The 21,616-nt window shown below is 33.6% G+C and overlaps 2 protein-coding genes across 2 annotated transcripts in view; both read right to left on the bottom strand.

The window, feature by feature from the left end:
* LOC101901151 (uncharacterized) overlaps positions 1-11,664 on the bottom strand; it is a 34,815-nt gene extending 23,151 nt beyond the window's left edge. The window contains exons 1-9 of the mRNA XM_059130815.1: positions 11,611-11,664; positions 11,346-11,526; positions 11,142-11,288; positions 9,215-9,587; positions 8,971-9,136; positions 8,812-8,905; positions 7,236-7,352; positions 6,346-6,488; positions 6,147-6,273 (exon numbers count right to left, since the gene is read on the bottom strand). Of these exons, the coding sequence (XP_058986798.1) occupies positions 6,147-6,273; positions 6,346-6,488; positions 7,236-7,352; positions 8,812-8,905; positions 8,971-9,136; positions 9,215-9,587; positions 11,142-11,288; positions 11,346-11,526; positions 11,611-11,664 (1,402 nt within the window). The remainder of the gene's footprint in view (positions 1-6,146; positions 6,274-6,345; positions 6,489-7,235; positions 7,353-8,811; positions 8,906-8,970; positions 9,137-9,214; positions 9,588-11,141; positions 11,289-11,345; positions 11,527-11,610) is intronic.
* Positions 6,019-7,342, bottom strand: LOC131806624 (uncharacterized). Its single transcript, XM_059131069.1, has 4 exons — positions 7,039-7,342; positions 6,346-6,488; positions 6,147-6,273; positions 6,019-6,075 (listed from the first exon to the last, which is right to left on the bottom strand). Exons 1-4 carry the CDS (start codon positions 7,139-7,141, stop codon positions 6,071-6,073), a joined length of 378 nt encoding a protein of 125 aa, XP_058987052.1. The 5' UTR covers positions 7,142-7,342; the 3' UTR covers positions 6,019-6,070.
* Positions 11,665-21,616: the final 9,952 nt, after the last annotated feature.

Raw genomic sequence — 21,616 nt, 5'->3', positions numbered from 1 at the left:
GCCGATGGTCGCTCTCCGCTCGTATTATTTGACCGTGGCATCAGAGTAAATGCCGAATATTATCGCGAAAATATTCTGGAGGGTGTATTAAAGCCTTGGACAAGCAAACATTTTGGCCGCAGACCTTGGACATTCCAACAGGACTAAGCACCATTGAACTCAGCACGAGCCACCCAAGAATGGTTAAAAAGTGAGGTTCCTCGCTTTATTTCCAGCGCACAATGGCCAGCAAAATCTCCGGATACCAATCCCTTGGACTGATGTGTCTGGAGTATTTTGAAAAGCAAGTTTGGCACCAAAAAATGCCAAAGTTCGTTACCTTTGTCGGGAATGGGCCAAAATACCGCAGAGAAACATTCGGGCAGCGTGTGACGGTTTCATTGGCCGTTTGAAGGACATAATTCGTGCCAAAGGTGACCAATCTAAAATTATTCTAAAATTTGATGCTACTTCCGAAATTTTTTGCTTTCATTCAATAAAATTTATAAAAATGTAAAAATTATGGCGTTTGTCTTTTTTGTAGTTTTTTTATCTCACCCTGTATATATTTATAAAAATCCAAAGATACTTTAGAGCACTCTATATAAATAGATTCTACTATATAACTCCGATTATAATAGGAAATCGTTTAATTATTTAAATTGTAATACACATTCAAAATAGTTCAACCTAGTTATTCAAACAAATTGTGTGTCGCTGTGAAGGTTATGTAATGACTTTAAGGCTATAATAACAAATGATTTACATCAATAAATAATCCAATTAAAATCTATTTTTTATGCAGATTATCTGTTTAAAAATTATCGGCTTCAATAATCCATATCGTTTGCTACGTTGGCAATAGACGTAAGTGTCATATTAACTATAAGTCAGAAAAAAAAAAATATTAATATTTTTTTTTACCTCCAAAGTAACATAATTCCCATGCATAACTTATGGATGCATTCATTATAGATACGGTTTCAGTTTTCACAAAAATTGGACTTACGACATTTGCCTACACAACAGACATAGATATTTGTTGAGCATTTGCAAAAATAGCCACGCGTTTGAACGGAAGTGATTTAAAGCAAAATTAAAAATTGTTAATAGCAATTAAGTAATTAATCTCAACAATGACTTAGTGAGAAACTGAACTAAGAGAAACTAGCGCTAACGTATGGGTTTGTGCATTTGTTCGTTATTTAATCTATTTTTAATTAATTTCTATTAACCGTGAAAAATTAAAAATTCATTACAAAAAATTAAGCATTCATTGAAAAAAATTAAGAAAACTTAATTAAAACGTTCTCTTTAAGATAAATAGGACCTATGCGTGTTAGTTAATGATTGAAACCATTAATGAACAGGGAGAAAAAAAAACTTATTTCTCTTAAATATTTCGAAGAAAAGAGATTTATTTATTATTACATATTTCAATTTTTAAAAAATGGAAATGAATGATACGTAGACATTGATTGGTTGGATGTTTAACAAAATCAAAGAGAAATAAGTCGCTTGAGCATTAACACATTCTTGCTCAGCATTGGCTTACGGACATACTCTCAGTGAACAAAATGTCAAAATTAATTTCTCTACTCGTACTTATTTGCAAGACCTAGGTCGTCTTCCTATTTACTGAAACATTTTTAAAATAAATAAGATGGGACATTACATTGTTATTTTTCTTCAATAGATGGCGTTAGTGGTGGAAAAATATGTTATGTCACGATATCGTGACAAAGCATTGTGTTATAATTTAACAGAGCTGACGCTTTTTAAGGGTTGTTGTTGATTTTATCGATTCAATGTAGAAGGAAATGCTCGCGTATTTCCGCCATTTTTCGGCGATATCGGAATAACATATTTTTCTAAAATTTCCAATGCATTTCTGTTATTTCGCCTGCCATCTATTACTTGATAGAAAAATTAAAGCCCATATGCATTTTGTCCAATCTTTATAATTTTATGTCTTTGCCATATGTCGTCTGTTAATCCAAAAGATCTGCAAAAGAGAGCAATTCGAGAGAGAATTTTTGAGAGGTTTTCTACACAGAGTTTGCAAGTACTTGTCTCTCAAATTTCTCCTTTCGGTGATTTGTTTTTTACCCAAGCAATTTGAAAACCTTTGCTATTTTATATTTTTACTAAAATATATTAACTTTGTCATTCCGTTTGTAACACCTCCAAATATTTTTCGTAGACCCAAAAAAGTATATATATTCTTCTATATCGATTCAGCGATGTCGGCCTGTCTTTTATATTTTGGTAAGTTAACTTAGTTTCGTTAAGTTTTCGTATAGCCCCCTTATAACTCTGCCTCCCGATATTCGTTATTTTGATGATATATATATCACATTTTCTAACATGATTCTTAAAAAATTCGGTACTGAGAGTTCTGTGGAAAAAAAAATTCGTTACCTTCATCTATATCTATAAAAGAGGAAAATGTTTGTATGTTTGTTTGTAATTTATGGACTCGAAAACCGCTGAATAGATTTTCCTCAAAATTTCCATATATACTGCAACATCGCCTGAAAGTAACATAGGCTATATACATTTTTGAATTTTCACTTGGAACTGGAGATATAGCATCAGAATCGGAGGTACCTCCCAAATATTTAGATTTTATATGCACATATCTATTGATTGGTTGAAGATACAGTCTCCAAATTTGGAATACGTAACGGAATTTGGAACAAAAATAAGTTTGCCAAATTATATTGTATTCGGTTCAGATTTGGATATAGCTCCCATATACATTTTCGGCCGATTTCATGTATTTGATGGACCAAACACGACATGTATTTCCAATTGTAATGAAATTTAAAATAAGTAACGGAATTGGGAACCAAAATGAATTTGACAAATTAAATTGAAATCGGTTCAGATTTGGATATAGCTCCCATATATATTTTCGACGGATTTCATGTATTTGATGCACCAAACACGCTATGTATCTCTAATTTCAATGAAATTTGGAATGTGTAGCGGAAATTAAAACAAATATACATTTGTCAAATTATATTAAAATCGGTTCAGATTTGGATATAGTTCTCATATATATTTTCGACCGATTTCATGTATTTTATGCACCATACACGATATGTATGTTCGATTCCAAAGAAATTTGGAATATGTAACGGGATTTTGATTAGAAAATAAATTAGTCAAATTATATTAAAATCGGTTCAGATTTGGATATAGCTCCCATATATATTTTCCGCCGATTTCACATATTTGATGCACAAAACACTATACGTATTTCCGATTCCAATGAAATTCGGCACGAGTGGCTAAATTTGGTACAAAAATAAATTTGACAAATTATATTCAAATACGCTCAGATGTGATTATAGCTCTCAAATATATACTCAGCCGATTTCACATATTTGATGCACCCAAAGCGAGAGAGACAAAATCTGGCACCAGCAAAAATTGCCAAATTATATTGAAATCAGTTGAGGTTTGGATATATGTAGCTTACATATATATTTCGGCCGATTTCATATATATTATGCACCAAACACGATATATATGACCGATTCCAATGAAATTCAGAATGTGTGGCGGAATTTGGTTATAATAATAAATGTGACAAATTAATTGGAAATTAGTGAAGATTTGGATATAGCTCCCATATATATATATTCTCGGCCGATTTCACATATTTGACGCACCAATTTCAATGAAATATGAAAGGTGTGGCGGAGTTTGGTGTAAAAGTAATTTTTTTAAAATTATATTTAAATGGGATCAGATTGGGATATGATTTTAATAAGAACCATTGACCCACAACGCCTTAGGCTAACACTAAAAAACAACACAACAATTTATTTGAAATACGCTTATTACGGCGAAGTATGTTGCTATCTCGAATTCACTAATTGCAATAGAAATGTCAATTTACTTAAAAAAATTGCAGTTTCCTGCACGCTTGGTATTTGCTATGAAATAAATAAATCCAAAGGACAAACCCTTCGTGTATGCATGTCATGTTACTGCTTTGGTAATGATTTTGTTTATTAACGCATTAAATTAGTGCAATATTTTTTTTAATTTTTAAATCTGTTTTTCTTTATCCAACATATATTCGTAAATAAAATTTTGAATGCATATAAAATCAAAAGGGGTAGCGAAGCGAACCGGGTTCGGCTAGTATATAATATAATATAAACGGAATTGTTGAAAATTCTGTATGAAGAATTTGTGGATTCTGTCTTATGTAGCAGAAGACTGCTGGAATAGGCTCATTATTTTTTATAAGGCGGTACCTCCGAATGTTTGTTATTTTATTTTAAACATATCTTTTTTAATTTGGAATTTGAAACTCGGAATATATAACAAGCACCTTCGAAAAACCGATTCCTTCGAAATTAACAGCATTTTTAAGACGTTTTACAAAACGATTTCACTGGCAAAAATTGAATTGGACCCAATATTCAATCCCGATTTTTATACCCTCAGCCATATGACTACAGAGGGTATATCATTTGATACGGCCAAAACGTGGCTTATCGAAATAACAGTTTTAGACCCTAGGTCTCGTTGGACCAAATTTGCAGTCGATCTAGCGATGTCCGTTTGTCTGGGTGGCAGGTACGCACGATAACTCTCGAAGGGAGTATCCGATTTGATTCAAACTTGATACATCGTAATATTATTGTCAAACTTAGATCGACTTCGGAGATGGGCGATATCGGTCCACATCCCCCACAAAAGGTTGACATTTTCAAAAAATATATTTTCTGCATAGAAAGAGAAAAGATAATCCAATTTGGTCCAACTAGGACAGGTACGAAAATGGACAATATTCCACCCATTTTATGGGGGATGTACCCCACAAAGGGTCGAAATTTTGAATAAATAACTCTTATAAAATTAGTTTTAAGAGTCCTATTGTCCTCAAATTACACACATTACAATGTTTTTATTAACCCAAGGTCTGGTGTGAAGATGGAAGCACCCGGACCTCTTTATATTACACACATCCCATTATTTAATACAAGATCTGCTGTGAAGATGGGTCCACTCCTTCTGGTATCTCCCCCACAAAGGGTCAAAATTTTGAATATTCATGAAGCTCATAAAACACGAAATTAACATCTGATACTCGGACTTGGCAAATCTCAATATTTCTATCAACACAAGATCCGTTAAAAAGATGATAGAAATCGGACCATTCCTCCTGGTACCTCCCTCACATAAGGCTAAAGCATCCAATTCTCCTTATATTTCACACATCCCATTATTTCTGCTAACACAAGATCTGGCATTAAGATGGAATATACCTGTCCCCTCCTTCTGGTACCACCCCCACAGGGGGTCAAAATTTCTAATAACCACGAAGCTCATAAAACGCGAAATTAAAATCTTTCAGATTTGGCAAATCTCGATATTTCTATCAACACAAGGTCTGTTAAAAATAAGTTAGAAATCGGACCATTCTTTCTGGTACCTCCTCCGCAAAGGTTCAAAGTTTTGAAAAACCAAAACGATAATAAAATCTGGTTCTCTTCAAATTACACACATTACCATATTTCTTATGAGCCCAAGGTCTGGTGTGAAGATGAGATATATCGGTCCATTCCTTTTGATACCTCCCCACAAAGTGTCAAAATTTTAAATATCCATGAAGATCATAAATCACGAAATTTATATCCGATTCCATTCACACTTGGCACATTTCAATATTTCCATCAACACAAGATTTATTATAAATATGGTAGAGATCTGACCATTTTTTCTGCTACCTCCCATATTTATTCAGGTCCGACACGAAATGGACAATATTGGCCCATTCCATCGGAACCTACTTCATATAAGGTCAACAATTTGAATAATCATAACAGAAGTCAAAATATATTTAAATAATAGAAAATTGCCTGAGGGTATTCATCTGCCAATGAAACCGTCTGATGCCTTTTTAACTCTTTTTATTAACAAAAAAAATCATTATAACAAATCAGGTTTTGGTCTCACTAAAAGCTATTTTAAAACTAGGAAGCAGAAGGTTCATGGAATGTCAATCAGAGATTTTTAAAACTAAAATACTAATGGTAATCTACAGGATTTTGGTCTCCATTTTATGTTAAGCTAAAAAAAAGAAAAATATACATTAAAACTTGTGCTTTGAAACATAATTTTCGATTTTCAAATTTTCATACCTTTATCACTCGATTTTTCAAGCATCATAAGCGCCTCAAAAGCTTGGGCAAATGGAATTTCCAACAGTAAATAACCGAAAAATGCCACTCCCGTTGAGAGTACCGTTGTGATGATGGTTTGGCAATTCTAAAGGAAATGAGAAAAGGATTAAATGTATCTCTCAAATAATTTTGAAAAAAATCGAAATCGAAAACTTACATAATACATTAAGTTCATGTAATGAGGTTGACGATGATAGGCAGATGTTGCCTGCAGTATCAAACAATGCCACAAATAAATTTGTGGAGAGAGACGGGCAAAAACTCGGAATATTGGCAAGCGACAGAATTCACTGACTAGGGCTAAAATAGAATAATAGCAATAATAATAATAATAATAATAATAATAATAATAATAATAATAATAACAATAATAATAATAATAATAATAATAATAATAATAATAATAATAATAATAATAATAATAATAATAATAATAATAATAATAATAATAATAATAATAATAATAATAATAATAATAGTAATAATAATAACAATAATAATAATAATAATAATAATAATAATAAAAATAATAATAATAATAATAATAATAATAATAATAAAAATAATAATAATAATAATAATAATAATAATAATAATAATAATAATAATAATAATAATAATAATAATAATAATAATGATAATAATAATAATAACAATAATAACAATAATAATAAAAATAATAATAATAATAATAATAATAATAATAATAATAATAATAATAATAATAATAATAATAATGATAGTAATAATAACAATAATAATAATAATAATAATAATAATAATAATAATAATAATAATAATAATAATAATAATATGAACATTGGAATATAAATTCAATGGATCTACTTACATTTCCCATTACATGCCATATTCAAAATCGGTATGTGTACAAGGCTGTCCACAACGAAGGCTCGTGGAATATCAATATTGAAGCCATGTAATTGATTAGGCATGCTGCCAGCGGCACCAATATCCACAGATATTGAAATATTTCTTGTAATTTTTGTCGTTTCTCTTCTTTGCACAGGTGTTTCTGATAAATCTCACCACACAACAGGCCAAAGAGATAACCACCCAAATTTGTATAAAAAGGTGTATAGGTGTGACCAAAGGTTTCAAAATCCTTGACATAACCGTAACGATAGGTCCTGGGATAATAAATTCCTGGGATAATAAATTAGTAATTTTAAATAGAAAAATTATTTGCCCTTTTCACAACTTACTCAGGCCTTATCATAAATGAAGACTCCAACTTGAAGATGTAACTTATCGACGTTGGTATGATGACTGCCAAACATCCCAGGGTGATAAAGATATGTTTTTTATATTGTGGATATCTAAAATTATAAAGGAATCAATTTTTTTAACGGCAAAAATTTATAATTTTTAATACGACAAAGAAATGTTCTTAAAAATATCCCCAAACAAATAAATTCAAGACTTAAAAAAAAACTAAATTTATTATTTAATTCACAATTTTTAGTCTTCAAAAAATTGTTTTAGCAAAATTCAATTTTTCGTCTCCTAAAAAATATTTTTGACAAAATTCAAAATTTTCCGCCTCTGAAACATAGCTTTAAAAAAATTCACGTCTTTAGTCTCTGAAATAAAAAAATTGTAAGAAAATTCACGATTTTTTGGGATATGCAAAATGTTAAGAGAACCGGATGCTCATTTCGCATTTTCTGATCGTTTTTGCTATTCAAAACTTTGACCCTTTGTGTGGGAGGTACCAAAAGGAATTGTCCGATCTCTACAATCTTTATAACAGATCTTGTGTTGACGGAAGAGTTGAGATTTGCCAAGTCTGAACGGAATCGGATGTTATTTTCGCGTTTTAAAAGCTTCATGAGTATTCAAAATGTTCACCCTTTGTGGGGGAGGTACGAGAAGGAGTGGACCGATATATTCCATTTTCACACCAGATCTTTGGTTAAAAAAAGTGTTGTGATATGTTAATTTGAAAACAATTGAGCACATACATTACATTTTATAAGAGTTATAATTGTTCAAAATTTTGACCCTTTATGAGGGAGGTACTTGATGGAGTAGATCAATATTGTTAATTTTCGCACATGACCTAGCACAGATACAAATATTAGGATTTGCAAAGTTCGAGCAGAACCCGATTATCTCTTCTCTTTCTGTGCAGGAAATTATTTTCTTTGAAAATAACATTGGACATTTTGTGGGAGAGTTACCAAAAGGACTGGACCCATATTGCCCATCTCCGACCTCGATCTAAGTTTGAAAATAATATTGCGATAATATATAATTAAAAAAATCCATGGATTGCTTTCAAAAAATGCTGCTTGAAAAATCCATGGATTGGCTTTAAAAATATTTGGTCGAATTTGCTTTTAAAGATATTATTTTAAAAATAAACGTTTTATGGTAGGGTAGGACTTAAAAAATATTATTTAAAAAAATTCACGATTATTGGTCGAATAGGCCTTCAAAAATATTTTTTAAAAAATTCACGATTCTTGGACGGGTATGCTTTAAAAAAATATTATTTACATTATCCACGATTATTGGTCGAACAGGCCTTAAAAATATTATTTAAAAAAATCCCCGATTGTTGGTCGGATAGACCTTAGAAAATATTATTTAAAAAATCCACGGTTATTGATCGAATAGGACATGACAATCATTACCAGGGTGTATAGGGAAAATAATTGAAAATCTGCAGCCAAATACCAGGTGTGAGGACTGGCCTATAATACACAAAATACACAAATTTTATAAAAAGAAAGAGGCAGCAATATAGTTTTCAAATTACAGTGTCCGGAGGTGAGAAATTATTTATGAGCAATAAATTTTTCCACCAATTTTCGCGACCAAATGTGCGACTCGGTTCGATTATGTGACGCCAAAAGGGACCATCGCCAAAACTTGTCATTATTGTGGCATTTATTCCAATCAATGCAATCAGTGTGGGAAGGAATCTAAAAACAAATAAAAGCAAGGCAAATAATAACTTAAGATATGTCAATTTTATTTTCAGATATTTCAAATTCTCTTACCTCATGTACCGACTGATTAAAATGAAGATATACACACTCAAACATCTCTTCCAACTGCTGTGGGGCGTCACAAAACGGGCCTGTGAGAATTTCAAGTGCAACAGCAGACCACTCATTACCAAAAATATCTCAATGACAACTGGCCCGTTAAGAGCCATCAGACCCGCTGTGTTTTTTCCAAAATCTTCAAAATATTTTGGATTTTGGACATGTTCAAATTCCAAGAAGATTGAATGGCCCCGCAACACAAACAATGTACAGGCGGAACGCATACCATCCAGATAGGCAAATTGTTGGCCAATTTCACCACGATATGGCTGTATCAGGCGATAATAGTTGCGGGTGAGTGAGAAGGAGGTCAGCAAACGCCAGACTAAAGGTGTGGATGAACAATAAAAATAATTATAGTAGGAAGGTATAACAAATATTAGATTTAAGGTATTGATTCTTGAAGGTCTTCTTAAAGAAAACATACAAAATGTTGATCCTTTGTGGAGGAGGTACCAGAAAGAGTGGACCGATATTTCCCATCTTCATAGCAGATCTTTTGTAAGTTGAAATAGTGGAATACGTTGAAATATGAAGAGAACCGGATCTTTATTTCGGATTTTATAATCGTTTTGGTTATTCAAAACATTGAACCTTTGTGGGGGAGTTACCAGAAGGAATTGTTCGATCTCTACCATCTTTATAACAGACTTTGTGTTGATGGAAATATTCAGCTATACCGAGTCTGAATGGAATCGGATGTTAATTTCGCATTCGATGATCTTCATGGATATCCAAATTTCGACACTTTGTGCGGGAGGTACCAGAAGGAGTGGGCCGATATTTTCATAGTCAGAGCAGATTTTGTGTTAGTAGTAATAATGGGATGTGTGTAATATGAACAGAACCGGATGCTTACTTCGGATTTTATGGTCGTTTTGGTTATTCTAAACTTTGACCCTTTGTGGGGGAGGTATCAGAAAGAATGGTCCGATCTCTACCATCGTGTCTTGATTGAAATATTGAAAAGTGACAAGTCTGAATGGAGTCCGATGTTAATTTCGTATTCGATGAGCTTCATGGATACTCAAAATTTTGACCCTTTATGCGGGAGGTACCAGAAGGAGTAGACCGATATTTCCCATCTTCATAGCAGATCTTGTGTTAGTATAAATAATGGGATGTGTGAAATATGAAGAGAACCGGATGCTTACTTCGGATTTTATGGTCGTTTTGTTATTCAAAACTTTGACCCTTTGTGGGGGAGTTACCAGAAGGAATGGTCCGATCTCTACCACCTTTATAAAAAATTTTGTGTTGATGGAAATATTAAGTTGTACCATGTCTGAGAGGAATCGGATGTCGTTTTCGCGTTTTATGAGGTTCGTTAATATTCAAAATGTTGACCCTTTATGGGGGAGGTACCAGAAGGAGTGGACCGATATATTTCATCTTGACACCAGAACTTGGGTTAATAAAAATATTGTGATGTGTGTAATTTTAAGGTAATCGGACACGTACAACTTATTTTATAAGACTTGTTTAAAATTTTAACTTGATGGAGTGGACCGGAGGTACTTGATGGAGTGGACCGATATTTTCCATTTTTGCATCTGACCTAGAACTGATGCAAATACTAGGATTTGCAACTTCGACCTCTTGTAGAGGAGGTACCAGAAGGAGTGGGCCGATATTTCCCATCTTCATAGCAGATATTTCCCAGCCAGAGAGACGGACGGACATCGCTAGATCGACTCCAAATGTCTTGAAACGGATTTGATTCAAAGAGACCTAGGGGCAAAAACTTTTATTTCGATGAGGCACGTTTTGGCATTCTCAAATGATATATAACAGTTTTTTTTTTTTTTTTTGAAAAGATCCTCCCTAAACTTTAATATTAGAACTAAAAGAACAAGATGAACGATAATTGCCCTCTTACCTGGTTTCTCTAAATTCGTTTGATAAAATTCATTAGTTTGACTTTCCACCGACTGCTGCATCTTCAGAAAATAATCAAAAAATGTTGAAAGTGCGACCAGCAGTAAAATGACCTTAAAACTTTTATACAAAGCTCTTTCGGCCAGGTCTGAAAGAAATTCAAAGTTAACACCAAAGCGATGACTGATCAAAATAAACAAATTACCATTTTCCTTATGACTTTTGTCCTCTGGCCGTCTCTCGCAATATTCTATAAATGTTCTCAAATTCAAATTATATTTCCGTTCGAACTCCGTATTCAAACATTGTTGAATCACATGAGAATAATTGGAACGTATTTCCAAATCCAAGGGATATTTGTGTACCCTTTCGAAAAATTGTGTTATCTTTAAAAGGAAGAAAATTGAGGAGTTTACTCATAGCTCTCAATAATACTCTCTCTCTCTCTCTCTCTCTCTCATAATACTCACATCATTATTTATGCCAAAGTGTGCTTCCGGTGGAATCTGATTTTCAAATTTCATACATCGATTTAGACATAGGCCAAAAAAATAATCGATCATTTCGATAATTATATTTAAATGAATTATGTTCTGCGATTTTATGCCATAATTCACTGGAATTATCTGCCTGAATTTCAGCATAAATCATACAATAGGTGGCAGGTTTCCGGGGGGTAGCATTTTGAAAACATTCATCATAGTCATCGAAATTATAGAGCGGAGGTAGGTCGGAACGTGAATCTGAAAATAAACGCAGTTTAATTAAAAACAAAAAGAGATAAATTTTTGAACTTGTTGAAAAGACTCATTATATCCTCCACCATAGTATGGAGGGTATATTATGTTTGTCATTCCGTATGTAACACCTCGAAATATATATTTTAGACGTAACAAAGTGTAGGAATATATTCTTGATCAGTATAAAATTCTAAGACGATTAAACAATGATCGTCCGTCTGTGGACATCACTCAAGCTTCTGAACTATAAAAATAAGAATAAAATTTAATAATACATTTTTTATTGGCAATTATAGATTGTGGCTGTTTTAGTCCAAATTTCAACCCAAATTTGCTGTAAATTTGCAGCATATGTTTCCACTACGTAAGAAACATCCTTGCATCTCTATATAACCGTACCTCCCGATATTCGGTATTTTGATGGTTTGTGTCCACTTTTCACCGCCCATATAACGATACCTCCCTATATTTTTATTATTTTAGCGACTTTATTCACCGGAATTGTTTCAAATTTCATAATGGACCCACAGCCTGTGACCGAAAATTACATATGTAGGTCCAGGTATTCGGATAGCTTCCATATATCGCTACCTACCTATATTCTGATTTTAGAGGCATTATTCACAACAATTATTTCACGTTTCAAGTTTTGTATTTGAATATCGTAATAGCCTATGACGAATATTGTATTTACAGGTCCCCGTCTTCTTGTAAGTCCAATATAACGTTATCTTCCTGCATTCGATATTTTTATGATTTTAGCAGTATTTTTCAACGACGTTTTTTTTTGTTTTTAGAAAATTTGCAATTTTTCTTCCAAATGATGGAGGGTATTCAATATTTGGCCGGGCCGAACTTACTGCTTTTTTACTTGTTATACCCTTAGCCATATGGTAGAGGGTTTTAGACCCTTGGTCTCTTTGGAACAAATCCGTTTCAGTCTGTCTGTCTGTTATACAATTATCAAACTTAGATCGAGTTTAGATATGGGCAGTATCGGTCCACTCCTTCTGGTACCTACCCCAAAAAAAAGGTCGACATTTTCAATAAAAATATTTCACTGCGCAGAGAGAGAAAGGATTATCCGATTTTGCTCCAACTTTGCAAATCCTAATATTTGTATCAGCTTTTTATATCGGGTGCCGAAATGGACAATATCTGTCCACTTATTAAGATGGTAAAAATACGACCATTCCTTCTGGTACCTCCCCTACAAACGGCCATAATTTTAAATGATCAAAACGATTTTAAAACACGAAATGAGCATCCGTTTCTATTCTAATTACACACATCACAATATTTTTATTAACCCAAGATCTGGTGTGAAGATGGAATATATCTGTCCACTCCTTTAAGTACCTCCCCCACAAAGGGTCAATATTTTGTGTATCCATAAAGCTCATAAAATCCGAAAATAACGCCCGATTCTATTCAGATTTGATACATCTCAGTATTTCTATCTATACAAGATATGTTATAAACATGGTAGAGATCGCACAATTTCTTTTGGTACCTCCCCCACATAGCGTTCAAGATTAAAAAAAAAACAAAAACGCTCAAAAAAGCGGAATAATCAACTCAAACTCAAGATCTGTTGTGAAGATGATATACATCTGCCAACCCCTTCTGGTAACCCACCCACAAAGGGCTACAATTTCCAATACTTATAAACTTATACTCAGTACAATCTGTCATAACTTGCAAAACAAGTCGGTGATTCTTTACAACTTGCTATATCTAAATATGTCTCTTAACCAGAAATCTGATATGGATATGTAATTCATCGGAATTTATGATTTTGAATAAAAGTGGATATAAATGTTCGATTTCCTTCAAATTTGCACATACCAATGTTTTTATCTCTGTTAGATGAAGTACGAAAATTGAATACTTCGGTCGACTATATCCGTCTGCCCATGTATTTTTGTAAACAAAGTACAGTTCGCATTTATTGCCCGATCCAGATGAAATTTTGCGCAAATCATATTAACCCGAATAGTATGGAATTTTGCACATACAACCAAATTAGGCCTGAAAATAAGTATGCCAAATTTGATCGAAATCGGCTCAGTTATAGCTATAGCTCCCATATATATTGTTCATCCTATTTGTTATTTTTGTCCTCCGCAGCCGTAATATGCATTCTGTAACAACAATATTTGGGGAAATGTATCAAATACAGCTCAGAAACACATTTGCTAAATTTTATCGAGATCGGTTGAGATTTGGATATAGCTCCCATATATAAGTTCGTCCGATTTACTTTTTATTGTGCACCAAACGTCTAATATTTGCCCAAATGGGATGCAATTTGGCACTTACGACCGAATTGAGTCTAGAAGTTAGTATGCCTAATTTGGTGAAGATCGGTTCAGATATAGCTTAATCTCCCATACATTCTGTTCATCCGATTAGTTATATTTGTTACCCACAGCCCTAATATGCACTCCGTAACAACAATATTTGGGGAAATATATGACATACAGCTAAGAAATATATTTGCCAAATTTTATCAAGATCGGTTCAGATTTGGATATAGCTCCCATATATATCTTTATCTGATTTCAAATTAATTGTGCACCAAATGGGCAATACAAGTTCGAATTTAAAAGATACAAATGCTTCTGCATATTTAGTGCTTTGAGCTTTAAATTATAATCATAGCGTGTATGATTGAATTTCTCCCATAAAAACTTTTAATTGGTATCATAAAGTCGGTCCCGTCCGACTTGAAGACTTTCTTTACTGGTTTTAAACTCTACTTGATGTTTGTAACAACGATCCATACAATTCAAAGTTTAGCTTTCAAGGTTTTTCATAAATTTGCATGGCTCAACCCGCTCATTTCGACTTAGCTGCTTGGACCAATTTCAATTGAAAATTGTCAATGAAAAATTATTGAAATTTGTAAAATCTTTTGAAAAATGCATATTATAACAACCTCCGATTGTCGCCGTGTAAGAAAACATATACAAACCTACTTATTTTTGACAAAAATTTTAAAAATATTGATATATCAATGTTCCCAAGGGTTTAGGCATCTACCAGAATTCTTCTACCATGGTTCTGCTCTAGCAATGCATAACTCGATTTTCGAAAAATAAATTTTTGGTAGTAAAAATACGAATGAAGTCGAATCGATGAAAATCGATTTCCAAGTATAGATTTTTTGGTAGAATTTAACACCAAAAAATATGAAATGCTCATAGCTTATTAATTTTAATTTTCTCACAAAAAATTAAAAAAAATGGATTTTTTTTTATAAATTATAGTCATCATATGAATATTTTCCAAAATCGTTCTATTTATTTTTATAAAATTTCCAGGATTTCTGCATGACTTTACTGAAACTTTAATAAGTGTCCATTTTTATTTAAATACCGATATCGTCCATATATTTGAATATCGATAACGAAATTCGAAGTCTTAGCATTTTTAATAAAATACTAACATTTCACTTCACCGCTCACACGTCCTTGTAGAACAACTAATACCACAAACACCAGGAGTTTGGCAAATATCCTTTTTCTCATTTACAATTTTTCTTTGGAGAACAAAAACGAGTTTGGAATTTCACCATCGACTAACCGATCTTTAAATTGTGAAGCGAGCAATGCAACTACAAATCACTGTCAAATGGAATGCTTAAATATTCTCATTCCATACCAACTGGAAGCTAATAAAGGAAACAATTAATTCAAAGACTACACTTTATAATTAAATAGATTAATGTATCTATCTAATCGTAATTGAAGACTTTTAAGTTTTGCGTGGCGGGACACGTGTCGCGCAATTTTTTGGTGGCAATTTAAAGAAGCGAAATCTTCTATAAAGACCCCCTACGGATATATTATTTAATGGTCTTTTATCTATGGAAGATTTGTGAAAGGAATTCTTTCTGAAGAAATCCTTTGGAAGTTCTGTCCATAAAACACTTTCTTAAAGTCTTCCATTTAAAACGGCAAAATCCGTTAAAAAATCTTGCTATTAGATTTGGAACACTTCCGTTGGAAAATGTGCCTAAAATCTTTAAAATACCGAATATCGGAAGTTTCCGTTATATGGGGGCTAAACGAAAACTTGGACCGATATATCTCATTTTTTCCAATCATCCTAGACCCAAAACATACACTTGTACCAAATTCCAAATCAAACAAGTAAGAAGTAACAAAGCAGCTAAGTTCGTCCGGGCCGAACTTTTAATGCCCTTCACCATTTGGAAGGAACTTGAACATTTTCAAAAAACTTCCGGAAACTACCACTTAAATGAAAACTGTTATATGGAGACTATACGAAGACGTGGACCTGCATAGGTTGTAGAACCACTTAAAATCTTAAAATGCGAAATTTGAAACAATTCCGGAGAATAATATCCCTAAAATCATCAAAATACCGAATATCGGGATGTACCGTGTACGAGAAATTTAAAACAATTCCGGTTAATAATTTCGCTAAAATCATCAAAATACCAAAAAAAAGGCAGGTACCGTTATATGGAGGCTGTACGAAGACTTGAACCTGCATAGGTACCTTTATGTGGGGCTACATGGCCCATTTACGAACTTAACCTGCCTACTGACAAAATACACAAATTTGCTTGAAAAATAACGTGATAACAAAAGACAGGCAGACGGGCATCGCTAAATCGACAGAGAATTTTACCCGGATCAAGAATACACGGTGAGATAAAAAATCTGCCAAAAATTCAAACGCCATGATATTCAATTTTTTTTTTTTAATTTCATTGAATGAAAGCAAAAATCGTCGAAAATAGCATCAAATTTAAGAATAAGTTTAGATTTGTTCGAATTGGTCACCTTTGGCAGGAATTATGGCCTTCAAACGGCCAATGAAACCGTCACACGCTGCCTGAACGTTGCTCTGCGGTATTTTGGCCCATTTCCGGCGAAGCGCTTGCTTAAGGTGATCGGCTCTTTGGTATTTTTTAGTGCCAACCTTGCTTTCCAAAATACTCCAGACACAATAGTCTAACGGATTAGTATCCGGAGATATTGGTGGCCATTGTACGCTGGAAATGAAACGAGGAACCTTATTTTGTAACGAACGGAGAGCGACCATCGGCTGTTATGGCGGCCCACATCATCACCATGGTCGGCCATGAAGGTGCACGTTTTCAGCTGACCTCTTTGACAAGTAAACACGAACATTTTGTTTGTTTACAAACTGCTGGACAACGAATGTTTTCTCATCGGAGACCAAAAAACCCAAATTCTGCAGTTCACAACTTTTGGCCAAGCGAAGCCACTCTTAAGCTCTTTTGAGTCTATTTTCTTTCTGTTGCGGTGTAAGTTCTGGCTTTTTTTGGAATTTGAATGGCTTTACCCCGAGCTCATTTTTCAATATTTGCTCACAAGCCATTTTTCGGCAACTGCGACGCGGGTTTCGATCAAATCCCTTCTTTACTTTCTGCTGATGTTGCTGTTTTCTTCCATCCACTTCCTTGACCAGTATAACGGTAACGAGCTATGGTATGAGATACAAAAGATTTATTATCATTTAAATGCTGACGGAAGCCACTTGTGGTTTTCCAGCCAAATATAAAGAAATCCGCATATCACGCTTGAATTCCATCACGAATAACTTTTTTTCTGGAAAATTCTCACCAGAATGCTCTTGAACACTTGTAAACAATATTATGAACTGTAACTGGAATAATTATAACAACTGTCGGACGAGTGGCTTAGTAATGACAGCAGTCTGAAGTTGGTTACAGTTTTTTTCCTCTCACCCTGTATATATATTTGTTGGGTCTGATATTAATATTTCGAGGAGTTACAAACAGATTGACAAAGTTAATATACCCTCCATATACCCTTTCCCCCTTTTTTTTTTTTTTTTGTAGCAACTTTGGAAGTTCCGTAGGACACCATCATCGGAGTAAAATCGACATCGTTCGCCTCAGACACAAACCTTCAACACTTTTGTTTTAGCTATATGGTTTCCACCTGAACAAGAACTGACCCACCCCAATGGTGAGCAATTATTTTATTCTATTCAATGACTGCAATTATGACGTCTACCTGTGAGGATGTGAGCAATCAATGAGTGTTGCGATTCAATATTAAATTCAAATATTAATTGCCCATAAAACTGGTTAGTAACCAGTCGAAGGTGTTTGGCAAATAGAACGTGATCGCATATTCACGTGGATATTGGAAGAATGTATGGGCTTTATAATAAGCCAAGAGAATGGATATGTGTTTGAGGTGAGTTATCAAATAATTGATTATTTGTTTTAATTATTCGAAATCACCGATTCGATGACATTGAGGGCCACAGTGTTTTTTCTGGTTAAATCGAAGGCGTTTTTCTTTAAAACTGGTTGACATTAGAAAAGTTCTGTATAATTTATGGTAATTATTATTTTATTATTGTTATTAAAATTTTACTATAAAATACTATTTATCTTATTGTCATACATTTATTACGAACGGAACCATCAGTGGTCGTTAGTAGTATTCATTTTATATAAACAATTATTTAAGATTTTCCATAGAATTAGCGACAGATTAAAAACAAAATTGGAAAATACTACATTTCGACACCAAAGACCCTTTGTATACCCTCCACCATTTGAAACGGATTTTGAAAATTTTCCAAGAAATAAAATCCGTTAACAATTCGGTTCACAATTTAAAAATACCGAAAATAGCCGTTATATTGGGGTCGAAAACGTGGACCTACATAGGTAACTTTTGTCATAAACCATTAAAATATTCAAATACGAAACTAGCAAAATATACGGTGAGTAATGTAGCTAAGATCATCAAAATACCGAATATCGAGAGGTACCGTTATTTGGGGGCTATATGAAGACATGCACTTGCACTGTCTTAGGCTGTAGTATCCATTACGAACTTCAAATACCAAATTTCGGTGAATAATTTCGCTAAAATCATGAAAATACCGAATATCGGGAAGTACCGTTATATGAGGGATATACGACGACGTGGACCTGCATATGCAATTTTTGTCATAAGCTAGTACAATATTAAAATACGAAACTTGATAAGAAATCCGGTGAATAATGTCGCTAAAATCATCAAAATACCGAATATAGGGAAGTACTGATATATGGGGCATATACGAAGACCTGGACCAACATACGCAATTTTTTTTTTTTTTTTTTTTTTTGCATAGGCTGTAAAATCCATTACGAATTCAAAATACGAAATTTGAAACAACTTCGGTGAATAATGTTCCTAAAATCGTCAAAATACCGAATATATGGAGACCTGCATAGACCATTTTCTGTCATAGACTCTAGTTCCCATTACGAACTCTAAATACGAAATTTGAAACATCTCCGGTGTTGCAAAAATCGTTAAAATACCGAATATTGAGAGGTACCGTTATATGGAGGCTATATGAAGAACTGGGCTGCATACGCAATTTGTTGTCATAGGCTGTAGTATCCATTACGGATTCTAAATAAAAAATTTGAAACAATTCCGGTGAATAATGTCCCGTAAATCGTCAAAATATTGGGGGTAGGGTTGTATGTGGACTATACAATATCGTGGACCTATATAGACATTTCCCTTTCATGGGGAAAATATCTTCTAGTGTGGAGTTTTAGAAAATACCATTGAAAAATGTAGCTAAAATCATCAACCGTTATCGTTATATGGGGGACATACGATATCGTGGACCTATATAGACAATACTCTTCCAGGGTGTAAAGTACTCAGAAGGAACTCCTTTTGTGAATTTTCAGACAATTTCATAGACAAATTTGGCTACAATAATCAAGATACCGACCAATATAGCCCATTTTCCTAACTTGACCTGTCTGCAGACAAAAGATTGATCTGTGCAAAATGTTAGCTTCCTATCTTTATTCGTTTTGACTCTAGCGGATAGACGTGATCATTATTGCATGGTAGAATAATACAGATAGTCGCATCGACACAGCTGTTGGAACAATGAACTGTCAAACTGATTTTGGAATGGAAAATGTTGAATGAAGAATTACTCAAATTTGTAAAAATGTTTTAAAAATGCATATTCTAACAACCTCCGATTGGCGTCGTATAGGAAAACATATACAAATCTACTTATTTTTGAAGAAACCTTTAATCATTTTTGACATATCAATGTTCCCAAGCGTTGGTGCTTCCATTATTGTCATTTCATCATTTCATTCATTTATTTAATTCAAAGATATGACTGATTGAACCAAAAGGTGAATAAATTGAAAAAAAAAAAAAAAAAAACAAGTAAGCAAAGGCTACAGTCGAGCGGGGCCGACCGTTGAATACCCTACAACAGTATAATAAACGATACAGTTTATATAGGCGAGATACTCGAAAGAATTCCACAAGATATTGTGACAAATAATAAAAGAAAACCATCAGGTTCCGTTCTCCAATTTTCGAATAATAGCAACTTAAACTAATTTGCTCATATCCAATTTATTGGTAGATGTTGCACGTAAATGGTCTTCCTAGATCTGGAACCAATATATCCCAAAGACCTATAATCTCTCAGAAGTGGCAAAAGATTAAAATTTATTATTGGTTTTTGACTGAAACGCATCTGTATGAGATACAGACATTTGACTATATTCTTCAACGAAATCAGCGTTAACGAAATAGTCAGAAGTGCGTCTTTCCTGTATTGTCACTGGAATGGACATTTTCATATTTTGTCTACAAAAGTTGGCAAACTCCTTCACACATTGAATATTTTTGGATGGCCATCCAAAACTGCTTGGCTTTTGCAATGTCCGGTAACCCTCATTCAAATGTGCGTGAGGATCGGGCGATAATTACGACCTGCTGACAATTTTGCACTTTTTGGTCCATTTCAACCCCTAAATATATGGCGATCATCTCCAAAAAGAGTAGGCTTCTATTCTGACCCTCAACTGATCCCTATGCAAAATTTCGTTAGGATCGGGCCATAAATGCGATCTGTATATGGTATCCTGATATCCTAACTACTTAGTTTTGTTAGCTGTAGAAATATTACCAAATGTTTAATACAAAATGAAAATATGCCAAAAATATGACAAATTTGAAAAAATATGAGAAAATGTTAGACAATCAACATTTTCCTCTTTAGAGAGATATTTTTATGCGATTTTTTTAGACGTTTTTTCTTTCCTGCCAAGAGGCCATTCTGAATTAATGAGAACTGTCGAAATCAGTTCAGCCGTTCTCGACATATAACAGATTTTTCAAGCATATCATCTTTGATAAACCTATATATCGCACATATTTTGCTATATATCCGATTTGTTGGATGTTAACTTCAATGTAAAGATCAGAAGTATCCTTGCCATGGCTTTGTGATTTCGCCGGGATTTAAAATATTCGCGTTTTAATGAAAAATTTTGAATTTTTTCAACACAAAAGATATGGTCTATTTTACCCGCTAAATATTATCCGATGACCACCCAATTTGGTAGGCTTCTTTCCCGCCCTGCACTCTAGCTACATGCGAAATTCCGCGTCGATTGGTCTATAATTGCCATCTGTATAGCTACTGCAAAATCCGACATTTTTTTTCAGTATTTGGTCCATTTCAACCCCTAAACATTTGGCGATCATCTCCAAAAGAAATAGGCTTCTGTTCTGACCCTAACCCCACCTTCGTGCAAAATGTCGTAAGGATCGAGCCATAATTGCGACCTGTAGCGTGATTGAAAATTAACATGGACAGACGGACGGACGGACATACATAGCTAGATCGACTCAGCTCGGCGAGCTAG

Source organism: Musca domestica, unplaced genomic scaffold, assembly GCF_030504385.1.
Source record: "Musca domestica strain aabys unplaced genomic scaffold, Musca_domestica.polishedcontigs.V.1.1 8, whole genome shotgun sequence".
Lineage (NCBI taxonomy): Eukaryota > Metazoa > Arthropoda > Insecta > Diptera > Muscidae > Musca > Musca domestica.
The sequence above is the reverse complement of the archived record's forward strand: the minus strand, read 5'-3'. Positions and strand labels throughout refer to the sequence as shown.